We start from the raw sequence: 20,897 nt of genomic DNA on the forward strand, positions 1-20,897 counted from the left end.
CTCACACAATCCAAGTGTCCAGTGTCCACAAGTGTCTGCAGAAAATCTAAATCTCCCCTGTCCTATAGACACCTTGTACCTTGTTTTACATTACTATATAGTTTGTAGGATTTTGTCTACATTTCTACCAAAAATGAGGAAGGCTGGTGGAAGAGGCCGTGGAATTGGGCGGGGGTTGGCAGCTGGTAATGATGGTGTTGGTGGTGGATCTGATGGTAGTGGCAAAAGCAAAATAGGACCGAATGCAGGAGGTGTTGAGCCTGCGTCATCGTCTGGCTCCATAAGGCTTCGAAGGCTTAGTTTTCTAGGAGTTGGCAAACCGCTTTTAACGCCAGAGCATCAGGAAAAAGTTTTGTCTTACATTGCTGACTCAGCCTCCAGCTCTATCGCCTCCTCTTCTGAAGTTGTAAAAAGTAAAAGCACTGAGTCGTCATTGGAGGCTCATGTTCATGAACCACACCTTTCCTTGTGTCCTTCACCACAACCAAGATTGAAGGATGATGCAGGCCATACTACTGATTACTCCATGGAGCTGTTTTCACATACCATGCCTGGATTATCAAGTGAAATGGTGAATTACCCAGGCCAAGATGAATCTGACATGGAGTGCACTGATGCATAGCCGCTGATAGCTGCTGATTCAGCATAACGCACCCCTCATAGTCCTCCATATTATAGACTGCACCCCTCATAGTCCTCCATATAGTATAATATGCCCCATAGTCCTCCATTTACAATAATTCCTCCCATAGTCCTCCATGTAGTATAAGGCTGGTTTCACATTGGCGTTTCACGATGCGCCAAACGCAACCTGTTGCATTTTGGTGCGTTTGGCGCATCGTCAAAAGGACGCATGCGCCGCCAAATGCATACCAGCGCACCAATGCTAAAGATAGGGGACGCATGCAGCATCCTGCGCCCATAGGCAGAGCTAATCGGAGGAGGCACGGCAGGGGCGGAGCTTAGCGTCGGCCGCGCGCAGACAGACGCAGGTCTGTGAAACGCCTATGTGAAACCAGCCTAATGCACCCCATAGTCCTCCATACAGCATAATACGCCCCATAGTCCTCCAAATAAAATAATGCACCCTCCAGAGTCTTCCATATATTATGCACAACCTTTAGTCCTCCATATAATATAATTCAACTCCCACAATCCTCCATAAAAGTTTAATACACAGCCGATAGTCCTACATATAGTATACTGCACAGCCCAAAGTCCTCCATACAGTATAATACACAGCCCATATCCTTCATATAATATAATACACAGCCCATAATACTCCATACAGTATAATGCACAACCCATTGTCCTCCAGATAGTATAATGCACGGTCCATATGTGAGCAGGTTGCAGGATACAGTGACAGACAAGAGACAGATCAAGGGTTAACGTGTTTACTTTAACAGGGATATACTCCACGCAGGGAGTTAAGCAGTTATGCAGGAATATTAAAGTAATGGAGGTAACACAGGGAAATAGAGAGGGTGGAAATAAGTTTTTAAGGTATAACTTATCCAGTCAGACGACTTCCAGGTGGCGGATACAACGATGCGGAGCGGTGGTGCCGACAGCGGTAAGCGAAGGCTTGATCCGGTGAAGTCCTGATGTAAGAGAGAATCTGGTGAAATCCTGATATAAGTGAGGATCTGGTGAAGTCCTGATGTAATTGAAGATCCGGCGAAGTCTTGATGGCAACAGTTAGTCTCTGATACCCTAGGCAGGGTCCTTGGTCAGGGGGTAGTGGCCGTGTGCAATGTATGGGCCACATCTCAGTCTGAGTCCAATGTGGCTCGGCAGATATGGACCAGGGAGTCAGGGCACAGTTCACAGTCACATACCCGGTCTCTCTTAAGCGGTACAAGTGCAACTGAAGCAGAGCCGGGACATTTGGCACCCTGATTTGTGAGAGCCAATGGGCACACTACACATCTCTGTCCACAGTCTCTGCGGGTGGCTGTGGGGATTCTCAGGCGTGGGCCTCTGCTGCTATGGTGCTCGAGGGACGGAGCACTCATTTGTCCCTGTCACTTGTCTTCCCACCAATTCTGATTGCTTTTGCGCATGCTCAGCTCTCTCTGAGTTAGTCACGCCCTCCGCTGCTAAGTGCTAAGATGGGTCTGGTTCCTTAAGCTTTCCCCCAGTCAACAGAAGAGACAGTCAAACAGTTCTGGACCCGGCACAAGAAAGGTACCCTCAGCCCGGTCTTTCTGCTTACACATAGTCCTCCATATAATATAATACACAGCCGATTGTCATCCATATGATAAATGCAAAGCTCATTGTCCTCCATAACTTATAATACACAGCCCATATCTAATATATAAAGCTCAATGTTGGTGTGTGTGTATGTATGTATGTCCGGGATTGGCATCCGCACCATCGCCTGCACCATCACAGCTACAGCCACAAAATTTGGCACAGTCACACGTCTGGACCCCGAGAGCGTCATAGGCTATGTTGTGAGGTGAAATTTTAACCCTGCGTGTTCCAACTCACCAAACAATTTTACACACACACAAAATGCGCCACACACTACCACATGCTTCAACACATATACCACCCTCGGCACACATTTGACCACACATACACCAACCTCGCCACATAAAAGTCGAAACACAAAAGTCGCCACTCAAAACTCGCCACGCTGTCCCAGAGCTGTTTGAAAGATGAAAAATGAGCTGTAATTGGTTGCTATCAGCAACAGTTTTCTTTGTAGACAGTTGTGGTAACTGAGGTCTATTATTCTTATCATTTCTATGGTGTTATCGTGCTTCTGTAAAGCTGGAAATAACACAATTTATTACCGTGCCAACACAGACCACCCTCTGACACAGACTGCAGGGGGAGCCCAGTATCACACAGGATAGGATTAGATACACGGCTCAGCAGTCAGTATCACACAGGATAGGATTAGATACACAGCTCAGCAGTCAGTATCACACAGGAGAGGATTAGACACATGGTTCAGCAGGCAGTATCACACAGGATAGAGTTAGATACACAGCTCAGCAGCAGTATCACAAAGGATAGGATTAGATACACAGCTCAGCAGTCAGTATCACACAGGATAGGAATAGATACACAGCTCAGCAGACAGTATCACACAGGAGAGGATTAGACACATGGTTCAGCAGGCAGTATCACACAGAATAGAGTTAGATACACAGCTCAGCAGCAGTATTACAAAGGATAGGATTAGATACACAGCTCAGCAGACAGTATCCACAGGATAGGATTAGATATGCAGCTCAGCACACAGTATCACACAGAATAGTATTAGATACACAGCTCAGCAGTCAGTATCACACAGTATAGGATTAGATACGCAGCTCAGCACACAGTATCACACAGAATAGTATTAGATACACGGCTCAGCAGACAGTATCACAAGAATAGGATTAGATACACGGCTCAGTAGTCATTATCACACAGGATAGGATTAGATGCACGGTTTTTATGTGCAATATAATCATTATAATTTGTTATAACTAACCACAGTTGGTTACTTTGCCCAGGCAACGCCGGGCTCTTCAGCTAGTTCTTCATATAATAGAATGTACAGCCCATAGTCCTCCATACAGTAAAATACTCAGCCCATATTCTTTGTGTAGTATAATGCATAGCCTACAATCATCCATGTAGTAGTATGGCCATTGTGTACTCATTTTAAAAGAAAAGTCACTTTCCCTCTACTCCCCACTGCACGATGTCTTCTTCTGAAGCTGCCAGCTGACTTAAGTATGCAAATGACAGGATTGCATGACATCACTGCCAATGCGCCCCCTGTTAAATGCATGCCAATGTCAGCTAATGGCCTCTGATTGTCTGGCAGCTTGCATTGCCGCACACAGACCAGAATGGTCTGTGCAACTCAATACACTTACACTGGATGTACACCTGAGGATGCACATCCAGTGGAAATTTCTGCTGACATCAGCAGGCCCCCACCAGCATGGGCCCGGTCACAGTCGTGACCTCTGCGACAGCAGTCATTATGCCTCTAGTGCCAGGTAATAGTTAACAGCAATAGATACTGAATTTTAAAGAGGATTTAGTATAAACAGGGTACCTACAAAGTAGTTACATATAGGAAACCTACTAAGGGACAAGAGTATGTAGAAAGGGAAAAATGAAGTAGGAGAGGGCAGTGATATATAGGAAGAGCCTAATTAGCAATGTGTCCTACCTACATACAAGTATATGCAAGTATAGCCCATACTGTAGCCATCCCTGCAACACCTCCGCATAAAAATATCATCCAGTCAGGTCACTGTCTGTGAGTTCTCCAGGAACCTAACCATTACTGTTGATTTGACCCTCTCTTGAAAATGGTGCTTTTAGCTCCAAAATGGATTAAATATTCAAGGCTCATTTACAAACACGGTCACAGTGATCATTATCTGAGGTCATTTTTTTTTTTTGCGAATGGCATCCTTGCACTTAGGAAAGGTATTTATGACAATGATTTGAGGCTAGGTATCCATTTCAAGTACAGGTGTGCCCTCTAATAAAACCATTAAGATTGACATACATTATCATTAGAACAATGGATGAATATGCAAAGCACCACAGGGGTTGTTTATATCGGTAATTGTAACCAACAAGCTAATCCTGTTAAGCTTCAGCATGCCTCATGTCATGACCCCTATTGTAGTCCTTCACTTTGATGTTCTTGTCTCTATGAAAGCAATTGGAGTAATCCAGAGGTCAATTATCAAATTATTTGTCCAGTGCCCAATAGTACCGATATTGCCCATGTTGGCTCCCAACATCACATATAAAGTAATCATTATTATTTAGCAATTTCTAATAACTGAATATCTACGGTATACAAAACTGTCAACCAGCAATATCTAGCTGTTTTACCATTCCCTTTGGCCATGTCAGATGGCGAAAGTAATCTTTAATTATACAGAGGATAATCTTCCAAAATTGGTTCTAGATAAGCTTGTCAAATAAATAAAAAATAACTAAAATTCTATTTTTATTGTAATCGGTCAAAACAAAAGAGCAACAAAATAAAATCTGTTTTTTTAATACAAAAACATAGTGCAGAGAATCTCTATAAAGGAAGACATTATATAGATATAATTTAGTTGCATTTGTACTTGGAGAGCAACATAAAAAATTCCATGGGTTCACTTAAAGGGGTTACTCTTAGAGATTAGCTAATGTATTTAAGTGGAATTGAATTTTCCTTGAATTTCATAAAAATACATATCCTCCGGAAAGTGGATTTTTTGCAAACCACTCCACATGTATTTTGCAAGATAGCAGTCAGGCACCACAATTTTGCTTAACCACAGAATGTTAAAAAAAAAATAAAATCACCTTATCACTCACCTGTCCTGCCACTCATGGAGCCCTTTGACTGATCCTTATCTCCACTTTTTTTTTACCTTGCCCCTTCACAAGCATCTTCTTTGGTCTGCTTTACTGTGTGGTTCTAATTCACGAGGCCTTTGAGACCCTGTAATGTGTCTTTGCGGCTCATATTTTGACATCGGGACATGCAACCCGTAAGGCGCCATGTCATGGAATGGGCTGTGACAGAATATTTATTTATTTTACACATTTATATAGCACCATTAATTCCACAGTGCTTTACAGACATTATGGGCACTATCCCTATTGGGGCTCACAATCTAAATTCCCTATCAGTATGTCTTTGGAATGTGGGAGGAAACTGGAGTACCTGGAGGAAACCCACGCAAACACGGGGAGAACAGAACATACATATTCCTTGTAGCTGTTGTTCTTGGTGGGATTTGAACCCAGGACTCCAGTGCTGCAAGGCTGCAGTGCTATCCACTGAGCCACCATGCCACCCATCACACACACTGTCATCTTTTACATCCAATACTTTTTGTACAACTGGGTTTCCTTCTACAGTTGGTAATAGACATTTTCAAAATCTCTCTCTAATCCTTAGTAAGCCAGCAATTCCATCCCTTCATAAACAGTAACAATAGATTTGTCATTTATAAGTCCAAGAAGGATGTTCTTGACATATCCCCCTTCAAGCCTGATGGAGGGTACATTACCCGAAAAGTTGCTATACTGCACCTTGCGGTGTAATCATTTTTTGGGAAAGGAAGAAAGAAAAAGCATTAAAATGGAACATTTCTTTTTGTGCCTATTCTTGAGGTGCTATTCCTTTACACACTATTCATTTTCTGATGGATGACTAAGGCCTCTTTCACACTTCAGTTTTTTGTGTCAGTTACAATCCGCCAAAAAGGCTGAGAAGCGGATCCGTTATTAACTGATGTGAACGGATGCCACAGGATCCGTTTTTTGACGGATCCGCAAAATGAGGAAATTTAAAGGAACCGCTGGCGAGAGAGAGATAGAGAGAGAGAGAGAATTTTTTTTGCAAGCTCCATTTGGAAATCTTTGAGGATGTTAACGGACAGCAACATTATGGCGGATCCTCACAAAAACGGATGCAACGGACGACAATCCGTCAAAATCCGCCAATAATGGAAGTCAATGGGGAAAAAAACATCCGCAAAAAAAAATTGCGGATCCGTTTTTTTCAAAACCTGGCAGATTTTGACTGATTGTAAAAAACGGAAGTGTGAAAGAGGCCTAAGAGAGCAATGTGGTCTTGTCTATTGTAATAAGCATCCAATCTCTTCTTTGCCATTTAAATTGGAGGTTGATCGACCCACCTTTTAAATATTTGGTAAGCACAAAAGGATCTTCAGAAATCTAGTCAACCTGAAGCAATGTCCCAAAATGTAGTAGGCAAAAAAAAAAATACATACTGTACAAAGGAGGTTTTGAAATGAAGATGAGTGGAGGACCAGACGGTGGGCTGCGGAGGTGGTGAGAAAGGTGGTGAGTAATGCGGTATTGTGCTTTTTTTTTGTTTTACGTTTTTATATCCTATTTTTATTATGCTATGAGATCTGAAGATACCCCAAATCTTAATAAGGATTATTTAGTTTGCATTTAATGTAAATCAAATATCCCTGAACAGTTTGCACAATTTGTGCTATTTGCTTAATTCCATTCTCCACAGATCTACTCATCTCTAGTTGTTACATCAAGACTTTTTACATTGAAGCCTATTCCACGCTTTGTAATCTGCTGCTACTTCTGGTAGGTTATCTGGTATATTCACCTGTCGTGGAATGAAGTACAAGAGACCAGTCAATAAAACGAATAGCAGAAAGTGTTATTTATGGTCCGCATACACAAGAGCTCCTATTTGTGATCTGCTCTCTCCTTTGACACATAAAATAAAAAACTCATATGTCAATACTGTGTGTCCAAGAAGGTTATATGGAAAGGGTCAACTTTATGAAAAAACACATTTAAACAAATTGATGCAGTTCAACAATCAGCTTATTTGATCAAAGTTTACAGAAAATAAGAATTGTAACTTTAAATATTTTTATAGTTAGTAATTCAATCCCTTTATTTCATTTTGAACTGGTTGCTCAATGTCATATCTATATCATATCTAATTGGAGAGCTCAACTTATGTTCTTTGTGTGATCCCTTTTTTACATTTTTGCATCACCAAGTCTACCTACATTGAAAGCTACAAAGATCACGGTGTTAATTGCGGTAATTTTCCTCTGACAGATGGAAAGGGAGGAAGTAGAACAGGAGTTTGGATCAACATCATTGTCCGGACAATCTGGAAAACGTGCAATCTGTCTCGCCAAAGGAGTGATCATCCAGAAATCGGAAGCAACCACAGCGTAAGCTCCACGTTTGTCCAGCAGCTTTGTTCATGCAGAACGTGTGGGAGACCTGCCAGGCTTAAATAAACAGATAGTTGGATCTACATCACCAGGCGGATAAAACTCCATCCTTCTGTAAACATGGACCAATTCCAGGTACATTGGGAGAAGTGCAGGATGACTCATGTATTACACGGAGAGGTAAGGTGAAGAGTACAGGATGCAAGACAAAGAATGCTGTACATTCTTAATATCTGAATCCCAAGTCTTATTTTGAGATAATAGCATTCATTGCAAATGGCTGGAGTTCAGAGAATTTAGCTGTGCAACCTTGTACAGGATTATAGAGACCTCAAAGAGCTAGTTACACAGAGAGGAGTGTACGAAAATTCCTCAGCAGTAATGTGTAATAAAGGAATCATATTATATGTGTAAAGGGGTTTCCCATGTCATAAAGTTACTGCAAATCAATTAAAGTGATAAAAAACGATCTCTGGAACTCACTGATCCTGTCAATAATGGAGATACAAAATATCGCTCATCTCTTTTCTTATTTTTCCCTTGGTAAAAGTATGCATAGAAAAGAGGAGATAGGGACAGTTTTAATAGTAAAAAAAAGGTTTAAATATAAAAGCATTACACAAATTAGCCAATAGTAAGCAAGGTTAAACAGTGGAGATGATAATAGTGGAAATGCTTGAACAGAGTTAAAGGTATTGGGAATTTGCAAGGAAAGGTTAGTGTGTCTTTTGATGATGTAGCAAAGCTACAAAAGTGAGCAAAATAACCTCAAGTGCTTAAGTTAGTCTGGGATACCATCTGCTGACATGGTGATGTTTATGGGAGGAAAGACAACTGACCTCTGCTATCTACCATTAGTTAACCCCTTTATGACTGATGACATATATTTACGTCACTCTATGACAGAGGCAATTAATGTGTGCTGGCAGGGGGGACTTCATTTTATGTTATGTTTTATGTATCAGCACACCCATGACGTTGTAGGGAAGGTGGACTGACGGACGGACCTGTCTGCAGAAGAAAAGTAAAGGGTGAAGGGAATTGTAGATGGAAAACAGCTGGAGATAGGAAGGAGGGCTGTAGTATTGGATTTTGACCATTAGAGGGCAATGGAGAGCTGTGAGGTTAGGACTGAACAACAGCCATTGGCTAAGAAAACCGTTGAGTCATGTTGGGCGGGGTTACCAGAACAGAAGTGCATAAAAGAGGGAGAGAAGGTTCTGGAAAAGTCAGTCAGCGAAGGGAGCACAGGAAACAAGAAGCACGGCGGAGGAGAAAGGAAGTTGTGCCAGTTACGGGGGGTGGCCCTGACAGGATTAGCCGCAGACAGAGACAGCAGAGGCCACAGACAGAGACAGCCTGGGGTACCACTAAACCGAACGGACTCGGACTGGGGAAACGCTGTGGTGGTAGGCCTAGGGCAGCCACAGTGACAGAGCCACGAGGGACGTCCATTTGTCAATGAAAGAAAGTGAAGGTACTCGGGCCTGTGTACAAAGTCAAGCAGCTACTGTGTGTAGCTGAGGGAATCGTCGAGCGGCTGCTGTGTGCGGCTGTGGAGAGTGACGAGCAGCTGCTGTGTGCGGCTGTGGAGATTGTCAAGTAGCTACTGCGTGTGGCTGAGGGGATTGTCGAGCAGCTGCTGTGTGCGGTTGTGAAGATTGTCGAGCAGCTGCTGTGTGCGGCTGTGAAGATTGACAAGCAGCTGCTGTCTGCGGCTATAGGGATTGTTGAGTAGCTGCCGTGTAAGGCTGCGGAAATTAACGTGCCGTTGCTGTGAGGTGCTGTGGGTCGTGAAAGGACGATCAATAAAGAAGACCTGTTGAACACGATCCTGTCTCTGTCTCAAGTCTGTCTGCGGCAAGTAACGGACCACCCCCCCCCGGTCGGTTGCCCTCACTCCTACCTTACCTACATTTCGCGTTGTTGGCAGGATCATTGCCGCAGATACATCATCTTCTGCGGCAAGCCTGCGCCAGAAGAGCCAAAGGACCCAAGTTGCTTTTTGCCCTTGTGGATTATAAAAAAAAAAACTGGACTGTGGATTGCTGGCTGTTAACAAGCGGATCCGGAGCGGAAAAGTGCTTTGTTAAAAATGGCTGTGGCGATTTGGCATCAAAAAGAAGCACAGGAGTTTGCAGCCACCTTGGACTACCAGGAACAGCTGCAAGAGGAGCTGCTGCCGACCGTCCATGCTGAGTCACCGGGCCTGGAGGCTAGCCCTGCCGGACGGCGGGGTGAAGAACATCGGCTGCTGGAGGAGCTGTGGGATGGACTGTCGGGAGCTGCGGTGCCGGGAAAGGTGAGCGTTACTCCGGCTCAGCCGGCGGCACAGCAGGCAAACCCCGCCCCCATACCCCATGTACAAGACAGGCCCCGGAGCTCTGACACTGGCCCCCGGCCTCCCCGCCTGACCTCCCGTTCTTCAGCTACCCTGGCCCTGGATTACTTTGCGGCTCCTGACAGCGCTCCTGAGCCGCCTTGCACAGCAGCACCTTGTTCCATGTCGCCGGCGCGGAACCGACCTGTGCCGCCCCTGCCATGCTCCATCTTCCGGCGATGGCCTATCCATCGGGGCCTGCCGCCATTTCGGCACCTGCTGCGGCCTGCTCCGCTGCCTACCCGCCGATGCCTGTGGCCGCCTCTGTCCTGTCCGTGACTCTGGTTGTGGCCTGCTCCCCAATGACCGCGGCCACCTCTGCCTCGTTCTTGACCCTGACTGCGGCTCACCCACTGGACTCTGCGGCCTACACCGGACCCTCTGCCTGGGGATGCGGAGATTAGTGAACAGAAGGAGGCCAATGAGTGGGAGGTGTGGACACCGTTACACGAGAAGGAAGAGGCAGCCATGACTATGCCTCAATCATATGGGCGGCTTGTGTATACTAACACTGCAAAAGGCTATGGATTTATCCAGGACCTCGCCACTGGCCACAAAGTCTAAGTCACTGTGACCCCTGTCAGACATGGACGGGCTCTGCGAGAGGGAGACCCGGTCTCCTATTACAACGAATACTGCCCCTGCGGCTGCTATGCGGTAGCAGTCATCACCTACCCTGAGGGGTATGAACCTCCATAAAATGAGACACGGACTCCTGGGTCTCGGGCATCAGGGACACTTGAGGCCCAGAACATTTCAAGCATCCTGGGGACTTCACGGCTGTGGAGTTCCCTGCTAATTGGCAAAATATCGGCCGCCAGGAGGTGGCCCAGAGTATCTTTCTAAATGGACTGCCGGGACTGTTTGTGCGCTGTTGCATTACTTAGGGACAGTTTAAAGTCCTCAATTGGGTAATAAGTGCCCACTCTTGATGTAGCGGGGATGCATACAGGGGAGTACTCTCTTCAAAGGAAGGGGAGCACCAATGTTCATAATAGGCCCCCTCCTCTTCTCCTTGTACACTGCCCCTATTGGTCAAACAATCAGTAGATTTGGTTTCCAGTACCATCTCTATGCTGATGACACCCAATTATACGCTTCTTCTCCTGACATCACGCCAGCCTTTCTAGAAAACACCGGCGATTGTCTAAACGCTGTGTCTAATATCATGTCCTCACTATATCTGAAACTGAACCTGTCAAAGACTGAACTCCTGGTGTTTTCTCCCTCTACTAATGTACCTATACCCGACATTGCCATTTCTGTGTGTGGTTCCACTATTACTCCCCAGCAACAGGCCCGCTGTCTTGGGGTCATACTTGATTCTGAGCTTTCCTTTGCCCCCCACATTCGATCACTGGCTCGCTCTTGTCATCTGCACCTCAAAAACATTTCTAGAATTCGACCTTTTCTTACCTTTGACTCTGCAAAAACTCTTACTGTTTCTCTTATTCATTCTCGTCTCGACTATTGTAACTCTCTTCTTATCGGTATCCCTCTTACCAAACTCTCCCCTCTCCAATCTGTCTTGAATGCTGCAGCCAGGATCATATTCCTCACCAACCGTTACACCGATGCCTCTACCTTGTGCCAGTCATTACACTGGCTACCCATCCACTCCAGAATTCAGTATAAACTTATTACCCTCACTCACAAAGCCCTCCATGGCTCAGCACCACCCTACATCTCCTCCCTTGTTTCAGTATACCACCCTACCCGCGCCCTCCGTTCTGCTGATGACCTGAGGTTAGCATCCTCAATAGTCAGAACCTCCCACTCCCGTCTCCAAGACTTTACATGTGCCGCGCCAATTCTTTGGATTGCACTTCCCAGGTCAATCCGATTAGTCCCCAATCCCCACAATTTTAAGCGTGTCCTGAAAACGCATTTATTCAGACTGGCCTACTGCCTCAACACATTAGCCTAATCTATCCCTGTGTGGCAGAGCCAAAAGTTTTACCATAACCAGGTTCCCCGCATCATTCTCCCACATGCTTTATGCATCCATTAGCCCTCTGTGTCCGTACTGTCACACACCTAACATTATGGCTGGTCCATACAATCAGGGCAACTGTTACCACCCACCTTTTGCGTCTACCTCTTTCCTCATAGACTGTAAGCTTGCGAGCACGGCCCTCTTTCCTCTTGGTATTTGTTATAATCTACTGTATGTGATTATTGTTATGCTGTAATGTCTATTGTCTGTACAAATCCCCTCTGAAATGTAAAGTGCTGCGGAATATGTCGGCGCTATAAAAATAAAATTTATTATTATTATTATTTATGTTTTGGTTAAAAGAAAAGGTGTTATGCCTTTAAAAAAAAATTTTTTTGATAGAATTAAGCATGGCATAGTTAACGCTATAGTTGGTTTTGAAGATGTTATGCTTTGAAAAGTGCTAAATGGAAAATTTACAGAGTGATAGCCTAGTACGGTTAGAAGTAAGCATAAGATGTATAGTTTAAAAAAACAAAAAAACCTGTGTTTAGTATATATAGCCAAGTTTGAAATGTTGAAGTGTTCTCTAAAAGAAAAAATGTTCAACAGGTCCCGGGTACTGCGAGTAAAGAGGAAAACGCCGACCATGACTGAAATTGACGGGATAGAAGAGACAGATGGAATCAGAGCAGACAACAGTCCCTAAGTCAGACCCCGAGTACCAGACGTACACCCCAGAAGGTTAGGAGGACGTTGACAATGACCTGGTAGATCAGGGCCTCGGTGATGACATTAAGAGGGTGACAGAAGGGGAGAGCAGTGGAAGGTACACATCCGTAGAGTAGTCCGGATGGACCTAACCCAACATGAAGGAATTGTCATGGTGGCGTACGCACTGGCGAGTAAGCCGTGAACTACTCGGAGCATGATTGCTCCCGGTTTGGTCCAGCCCCCGTGTATCGCGGGCCTGGCTCAACAACCGGTCCGACAAAAGAAGGTGGGAAAGTTTCAGTACAGAAAAGTGGGAGACCAGATTGTTGAGGATGACAATGGATAAAGGAAGGGAGAGTGTAGGGAAGGTGGACTGACAGACGGACCTGTCTGCAGAAGGAAGGTAAAGGGTGAAGGGCATTGTAGATGGAAAACAGCTGGAGATAGGAAGGAGGGCTGTAGTATTGGATTTTGACCATTAGAGGGCAATGGAGAGCTGTGAGGTTAGGACTGAACAACAGCCATTGGCTAAGAAAACCGTTGAGTCATGTTGGGCAGGGTTACCAGAACAGAAGTGCACAAAAGAGGGAGAGAAGGCTCTGGAAAAGTCAGTCAGCGAAGGGAGCACAGGAAACAAGAAGCACGGCTGAGGAGAAAGGAAGTTCCTGAGAGGACAGACAGTTGTGCCAGTTATAGGGGGTGGCCCTAACAGGACTAGCCGCAGACAGAGACAGCAGAGGCCACAGACAGAGACAGCCCGGGGTACCATTAAACCAAACAGACTCGAACTGGTGAAACGCTGTGGTGGTAGGCCTAGGGCAGCCACAGTGACAGAGCCGCGAGGGATGTCCATTTGTCAACGAAAGAAAGTGAAGGTACCCGGGCCTGTGTACGAAGTCAAGCAGCTACTGTGTGTAGCTGAGGGAATCGTCGAGCGGCTGCTGTGTGCGGCTGTGGAGAGTGACGAGCAGCTGCTGTGTGTGGCTGTGGAGATTGTCAAGTAGCTACTGCGTGTGGCTGAGGGGATTGTCGAGCAGCTGCTGTGTGCGGCTGTGAAGATTGACAAGCAGCTGCTGTGTATAGGGATTGTTGAGTAGCTGCCGTGTAAGTCTGCAGAAATTAACATGCCGTTGCTGTGAGGTGCTGTGGGTCATGGAAGGACGATCAATAAAGAAGACCTGTTGAACACGATCCTGTCTCTGCCTCAAGTCTGTCTGCGGCAAGTAACGGACCACCCCCTGGTCAGTTGCCCTCACTCCTACCTTAAATACAACGTGATAGCGGGACAGCGGGACACTGATGGATTGCCATGACAGCTGGGGGGTCTGCTGTTGACCCACATGTCTGTTATTATGATACTCCTGTGAAAGCCAGCCTGTAGCTGGAATTCATAGCAGACCGTGATTTTTGCACAGGAGATCGGACGAGCACAGTTTCAAGTCTCTTCCTAAGGGGACTATTAGACACTACACCAGCGCATCCTCAATAGGGTTCAAATTCCTTAAAGAAAAAAATAAACTATTGGATTGGATAAGACTGCAGATTAGAAAAAACACGGCACTCAGTGTGGAGAGAGGTGCACAAGTCGGGTATCCAGCTAACTAACAATGTAGTACAAAAACTTGGCACTCAAAAGAAAAATTGATTTGACAGTTCCTTTATTGTAAAAGGCATCCAGTTAAATATACTTCTATTACTTCTTTAAACGTTTTCGGTCATACAATTGACCTTCATCAGAAACAGAATTTTTTCACAGTTGGTTTTAACTAGAATGAGTTTACAAGAAGACAAGACAGTATGGTTAGTGAACAAATAAGTATATAACAAATATCTGAGCAACAGGATGCTGATAATGACCGTATGAACATCATGTAAAGTTTAGACGAAAGGTCGATGACTAGATAAATACTGAAATAGCAAATCCTGAGGCAAGGTTCAAGTGAGCTTAGTGAAACTCCACAGGTTCCATGGGCGGTGATAGAGAGTCCGTGCTGTGATGGTATGTAAGGAACATATGTAAAAGACGTGCCCTAGGAGGTTGAAAACAAACAACAAGTGAGACACTGGTAAATAAAGGATACAGTGGGATTCGTGGTCGGCTGGTGCTACTGGATGTGCAATACCACATGAAAAGTAATTGCCGACTGGAATGAGTGCCAAGACAGGTACCTGAGAGGAACTGTAATGGAAAATTCCATATATTATTATTAAAGAACCGCTGTCATAAGTAGGCACTGTTCAGTACTGAAAAAAAAAAGAGAAAGAAAGAACAAGACGGTGAGTGACTATGGCACATAAACATAAACATATTGGGCGATGTTATGTGAATGAGGAAGGAGAAAAAATCCAAAACAGTCAATTAATACCTGGGCATATTCATTAATAATGTAGAGAAACAGACGTCTGGGAAGCAGCAGCTACTGAGGATGAAAGGACACTGAGGATGATAAAAAAAGAGTATAAATGTGTGTACTGAGATAGGCTGAGGATATGCACGTAATGTGAACTGAATTACCCATTCATGTAGGAAATCACCAGACCCACGGGTTTGACACCTTGGGTTATACAGGGACCGGTAGATCCAATAATTGGTGTGGGCGTCCAGAAATTTGTACTGCAATTGAAACATGTAGAAGGTATGAGTAGCCCTGAGGACAAAGAATGTGAGGTGAACACTGTATTAAGAAGTGTAAAATCACCTGTAATATATTCAGGAAACTCTCCTGTATTGTTTGTGACAGGCATGAATGTCCACAACTGGGTGCTAAAATTGAAAGAGAAGAAAGCATAAGCAAAAAGGCACTAGTTGGTACAATAGTGGTGCCCTAATGTTGTCTGGGACAGCTAGAGTCACCTGTGATTCTCCAAATGGTCTGTCCTGCCCAGGGAGGCAAGTGTGTCACAGGGAGAGTGAAGGCGCTGTTCAGGAGAAGCACTGGGTGTGCAGAGGGATAGCGCTGCGAAAAATGAGAAAATGCTGTCAATGTGATAAAGTAGAGAACCAGCAAGACATGAGCTGGATCTCTTAAAAATATTACCTTAGTCTGTGGCTGGACGCATGTGCTGCTGGTATGAGAGACGCTGTATTGCAGGGAAGTATATCCGGGTATAAGTGGAGAATGATAGCCTATCACGGCCCCAGGAGGGCGGTCACATGATCAGGATGTTAATTATGGGGCGGCGCCTGCGTGATAGACAGCTATGTAAGAGGAGAAAGCAGGAGGGGGGAGCCCATGATGTAACAGGGGGCGGGTAGAGGGCGGCGCTTATGCCCTAAATGTCATCCCTCTGTGGAAGGAGTGAGAGGAATGTCTCCATGGGAAGGCTATGTAAACCAGCGGTCATGTGACCGGGGGTTGAAGGGAGGTGAAGCCGTGATAGGCTATCATTCTCCACTTATACCTGGATATACTTCCCTGCAATACAGCGTCTCTCATACCAGCAGCACATGCGTCCAGCCACAGACTAAGGTAATATTTTTAAGAGATCCAGCTCATGTCTTGCTGGTTCTCTACTTTATCACATTGACAGCATTTTCTCATTTTTCGCAGCGCTATCCCTCTGCACACCCAGTGCTTCTCCTGAACAGCGCCTTCACTCTCCCTGTGACACACTTGCCTCCCTGGGCAGGACAGACCATTTGGAGAATCACAGGTGACTCTAGCTCTCCCAGACAACATTAGGGCACCACTATTGTACCAACTAGTGCCTTTTTGCTTATGCTTTCTTCTCTTTCAATTTTAGCACCCAGTTGTGGACATTCATGCCTGTCACAAACAATACAGGAGAGTTTCCTGAATATATTACAGGTGATTTCACACTTCTTAATACAGTGTTCACCTCACATTCTTTGTCCTCAGGGCTACTCATACCTTCTACATGTTTCAATTGCAGTACAAATTTCTGGACACCCACACCAATTATTGGATCTACCGGTCCCTGTATAACCCAAGGTGTCAAACCCGTGGGTCTGGTGATTTCCTACATGAATGGGTAATTCAGTTCACATTACGTGCATATCCTCAGCCTATCTCAGTACACACATTTATACTCTTTTTTTATCATCCTCAGTGTCCTTTCATCCTCAGTAGCTGCTGCTTCCCAGACGTCTGTTTCTCTACATTATTAATGAATATGCCCAGGTATTAATTGACTGTTTTGGATTTTTTCTCCTTCCTCATTCACATAACATCGCCCAATATGTTTATGTTTATGTGCCATAGTCACTCACCGTCTTGTTCTTTCTTTCTCTTTTTTTTTTCAGTACTGAACAGTGCCTACTTATGACAGCGGTTCTTTAATAATAATATATGGAATTTTCCATTACAGTTCCTCTCAGGTACCTGTCTTGGCACTCATTCCAGTCGGCAATTACTTTTCATGTGGTATTGCACATCCAGTAGCACCAGCCGACCACGAATCCCACTGTATCCTTTATTTACCAGTGTCTCACTTGTTGTTTGTTTTCAACCTCCTAGGGCACGTCTTTTACATATGTTCCTTACATACCATCACAGCACGGACTCTCTATCACCGCCCATGGAACCTGTGGAGTTTCACTAAGCTCACTTGAACCTTGTCTCAGGATTCGCTATTACAGTATTTATCTAGTCATCGACCTTTCGTCTAAACTTTACATGATGTTCATACGGTCATTATCAGCATCCTGTTGCTCAGATATTTGTTAGATACTTATTTGTTCACTAACCATACTGTCTTGTCTTCTTGTAAACTCATTCTAGTTAAAACCAACTGTGAAAAAATTCTGTTTCTGATGAAGGTCAATTGTATGACCGAAAACGTTTAAAGAAGTAATAGAAGTATATTTAACTGGATGCCTTTTACAATAAAGGAACTGTCAAATCAATTTTTCTTTTGAGTGCCAAGTTTTTGTACTACATTGTTAGAAGACTGCAGATTAGTTCGGTGGAATATTATATAAGGTTCATAATAAAAGTTATGTTTTAAATATTGTTTTGGGTCAATCTAGGCAGTGAATTCTTTTGAATCTAGTGTACTCCTTTGTATTTGAGTCTTACGGTCCTCATTCAGTAATCTGTCAGATAACAAAGCTGAAAGTGGAGAAAAACACCCGTGTTCAAATTGCACTTATTAGTGGATACCAGGGGAACACTTATCAAGTGCTTGAACATTTTTCCTTGCATCTAACAGTCCTGTGTTGGCTGGTATCATGTCAAACAAAACGCTGATCACAATTTACTAATTTACCACCACTTTTCTATAATCCTCTTTATGGTAAGTTGCTCGTACCCCGGTATCCACTAGCGTAGCTTAGTAGTGATGAGCAAGCATGCTTGGTAATGCTTGGTACTCACCCAAGCATCGCAGTGCTCGCGATTCTCTCAGCGCCGAGCATTTCCGGGTTAGCTTGGTGGGTCCTCGGGTCCCCGCCCTGCATGTTTGGCACTCTTTAGAGCGCCAGTCAACATGCAGGGATTGTCTGCCATGGACTGTAATGCCGCAGCCATGTTGGTTATGGCATTAGTGATTGGCTGGCCACTGTGACGTTCTGGAGTGGATAACGCCCGAGAGTGAACCCTCTGGGTCGCGGAACCGGAGCCCCTGGGTCGAGCGCACCAGGTGATGACCGAACCCTATACGTGGAGGCCCCAGCGGGAGATATAAGGACAGACTGGTAAGGGACAGGAGAGCCAGGAGGCAGGAAACGGAACAGGTAGTCAGAATGCCAGAAGACCGGCTATGAGAGCGAGGAGAGGAATAAGAGGCAGGACAAGGCGGAGGCAGACTGGAGAGAACGGGAAGGTAGTCAAACCAGAGGAACTATAGAGTAGCTATAGCGGCCTGCATAACGAGTGAGTATCACACAATCATCAGGCGCCCTCTATACAGAGAGGACGCTTGAAATACCTTAGGGCCAGGAAGTGATTAGCCGGCACCACCCCTAGTGACGCCCACCGCCAGCAGAAGAGGAAGAACAGGCGCGCGCCTGCGGCCTAAGGACGGCGCGCAGGGAAGCAGCAGAGCGGGAGACTGGGTGAGAGGACGCGCAGATAGAGGAGCGCGGGCGGGAGGAGGCAGCGGTGGGTGCTGCCGCAGGCGAGGTAACGGCGGGCACCGCTGCCGATGTTACAGTACCCCCCTCTTTACATCCCCCCCTTCTGAGATTGGCCAGAAATTTTTTCAGTATAAGAGGGGCATTCACATTCTCTCAAGGCTCCCAGGACCTCTCTTCAGGACCAAATCCCCTCCAATCAATAAGAAAAAGAGTCCTCCCCTTAACTCTTTTCATGGCCAAGATGTCCGTTACTTCAAAGAAGTCATCCGCCCCAATAGGTGAAGGAGGAGCAATGGTGGCCGGTTGGAACCGATTCAGCACCACAGGTTTCAGGAGCGAGACTTGAAAGGCGTTAGGGACTCGGAGCGAAGCCGGCAACCTCAATTTATAAGCCACCTCGTTGATGCGTCTAAGCACTTCGAAGGGACCGATATATCGGGGACTTAACTTGTAGGAAGGAACTTTCAGGTGGATATGCTTGGTCGAAAGCCAGACCTTGTCACCAGGATGGTACGGAGGAATGTCCTTCCGTCTCTTGCCTGCATGTCTCTTAATTCGGGCACTGGCATCCACGAGCGCCTCACTGGTCTCCCTCCAAATTTGTGAAAATTCCATGGCGATGGCATCTGCTGCGGGAACTCCAGATGATGTGGAATAGGGCAGCAGGACACCTGGATTCTGACCGGAGACCACAAAGAACGGTGATTTGGTGGTTGATTCGCTGGGATGATTATTGTGTGCGAATTCTGCCCAAGGTAGGAGTGAGACCCAGTTGTTCTGATGGGCGTTAGAAAAGTGATGTAGGTAGGTTGTCAGAACCTGATTAATCCGTTCCACTTGCCCGTTGGTCTGTGGATGATACGCAGAGGAGAAGTCGAGAGATGTGCCCATCAGACGACAGAGAGCCCTCCAAAATCGAGAGGTAAATTGGACCCCACGATCAGACACAATCCGTAGAGGAAGACCATGTAGCCTGAAGATCTGGTGGATGAAGATCTCAGCCAACTTCGGAGCAGACGGCAGTCCAGGCAAGGGGATGAAATGAGCCATCTTGGAGAAGCGATCTGTTACGACCAAGATGGTAGTGCAACCCGCCGAGCGGGGTAAGTCGGTTACGAAATCCATTGTGATCTGCTGCCAAGGAGCCTCCGGAACAGGTAACGGGCGGAGAAAACCGGGGGGCCGGGTCCTTGGAACCTTGTTCTGAGCACAGGTCGTGCAAGAGGCGACATAGTCCATCACGTCTTGGCGAAGGGAGGGCCACCAGTAGTAATAGGAGAGAAGCAAGAGAGTCTTCTTGGTCCCAACATGCCCCGCAACCTTGGAGGAATGCCCCCAGCGCAACACCTCCGGACGTTTATTCTGAGGAATGAAGGTTTTGCCTGGTGGAGGAGTAGAAAAATTCACAGGAGCCACGGTGATCACTTTGGCAGGCTCGATAATATATGATGGACCGTCATCCTCTTCGGGCGACTGCAACGACCTGGAGAGTGCATCTGCTTTGATTTCTTATTGCCGGGACGGAAGTAAAGCTTGAAGTCAAAATGAGAGAAATACAAAGCCCATCTGGCCTGTCTGGAATTGAGTCTCTGAGCGGACTGTAGATAGGCCAAATTCTTGTGATCCGTGAAGATAGTAAAGGGATGCACTGCGCCTTCGAGCAAGTACCGCCATTCCCCTAGAGCCATCTTAATGGCCAGCAACTCCCGGTCTCCAATGAAATAATTGCACTCTGCAGGTGAAAAGGATTTGGAAAAGAACCCGCAGGGAACCAGCCGTCCAGATGGAACCTGCTGGGAAAGAACTGCCCCAGCTCCTGTGGAGGAGGCATCCACTTCTAGAACAAAAGGCCTACTGACCACCGGACGGTGTAAAATTAGTGCTGAGGCAAAAGAGCGTTTCAGGGCAAGGAAGGCATCCTCCGCTTCGGGGGACCAGCTGTTAGACTTTGCTCCTTTTCGGGTCAGGGCCGTGATGGGCTTGGTCACTGTGGAAAAGTGTGACACAAACTGTCGGTAATAATTCACGAATCCGAGGAAACGCTGGATGGCTTTTATACCGACAGGACGGGGCCACTTGAGCACCGCAGAAAGCTTCTCTGGATCCATC

General features: G+C 45.8%; 1 protein-coding gene and 1 long non-coding RNA gene across 7 annotated transcripts; one reads left to right on the forward strand and one right to left on the reverse strand.

Annotated features, from left to right (window-relative positions):
* Nucleotides 1-14,392: 14,392 nt before the first annotated feature.
* Nucleotides 14,393-15,974, reverse strand: LOC141089012 (uncharacterized). 2 transcript variants are annotated; one of them, XR_012232133.1, is made up of 7 exons: nt 15,790-15,974; nt 15,606-15,708; nt 15,451-15,515; nt 15,267-15,365; nt 15,118-15,188; nt 14,833-14,995; nt 14,393-14,742 (listed from the first exon to the last, which is right to left on the reverse strand). It is a non-coding gene; the product is annotated as an uncharacterized lncRNA (long non-coding RNA). The 2 variants fall into 2 exon arrangements; XR_012232132.1 differs by having other exon boundaries at nt 14,833-14,930; nt 15,790-15,971.
* Nucleotides 15,975-16,054: 80 nt separating this feature from the next.
* LOC141088956 (uncharacterized) lies at nt 16,055-17,618 on the forward strand. 5 transcript variants are annotated; one of them, XR_012232107.1, is made up of 7 exons: nt 16,055-16,221; nt 16,303-16,405; nt 16,496-16,560; nt 16,646-16,744; nt 16,823-16,893; nt 17,016-17,178; nt 17,269-17,618. XR_012232107.1 is itself a non-coding variant. In XM_073575218.1 (7 exons), the coding sequence occupies exons 1-6, from the start codon at nt 16,060-16,062 to the stop codon at nt 17,050-17,052; spliced, it is 537 nt and encodes a 178-aa protein (XP_073431319.1). In that variant the 5' UTR covers nt 16,055-16,059; the 3' UTR covers nt 17,053-17,090; nt 17,230-17,618. The 5 variants fall into 5 exon arrangements, 4 of the variants coding, with proteins under 4 accessions (XP_073431319.1, XP_073431317.1, XP_073431318.1 ...); XM_073575218.1 differs by having other exon boundaries at nt 17,016-17,090; nt 17,230-17,618; XM_073575216.1 differs by having other exon boundaries at nt 17,081-17,178.
* The last annotated feature ends 3,279 nt before the right edge of the window (nt 17,619-20,897 follow it).

Source organism: Dendrobates tinctorius, unplaced genomic scaffold (genome assembly GCF_039654945.1).
Source record: "Dendrobates tinctorius isolate UK_male_01 unplaced genomic scaffold, ASM3965494v1 ptg000043l, whole genome shotgun sequence".
Lineage (NCBI taxonomy): Eukaryota > Metazoa > Chordata > Amphibia > Anura > Dendrobatidae > Dendrobates > Dendrobates tinctorius.

What these genes read in the sequence shown, in the direction of transcription:
- LOC141088956 (XM_073575215.1), top strand. Translation starts at nt 16,060, where the DNA reads ATGTCTCCATGGGAAGGCTATGTAAACCAGCGGTCATGTGACCGGGGG. An exon ending in GCGTCCAGCCACAGACTAAG is followed by an intron (nt 16,222 to 16,302) that starts GTAATATTTTTA and finishes CATTTTTCGCAG; the next exon opens with CGCTATCCCTCTGCACACCC. An exon ending in GTTTCCTGAATATATTACAG is followed by an intron (nt 16,561 to 16,645) that starts GTGATTTCACAC and finishes TTTCAATTGCAG; the next exon opens with TACAAATTTCTGGACACCCA.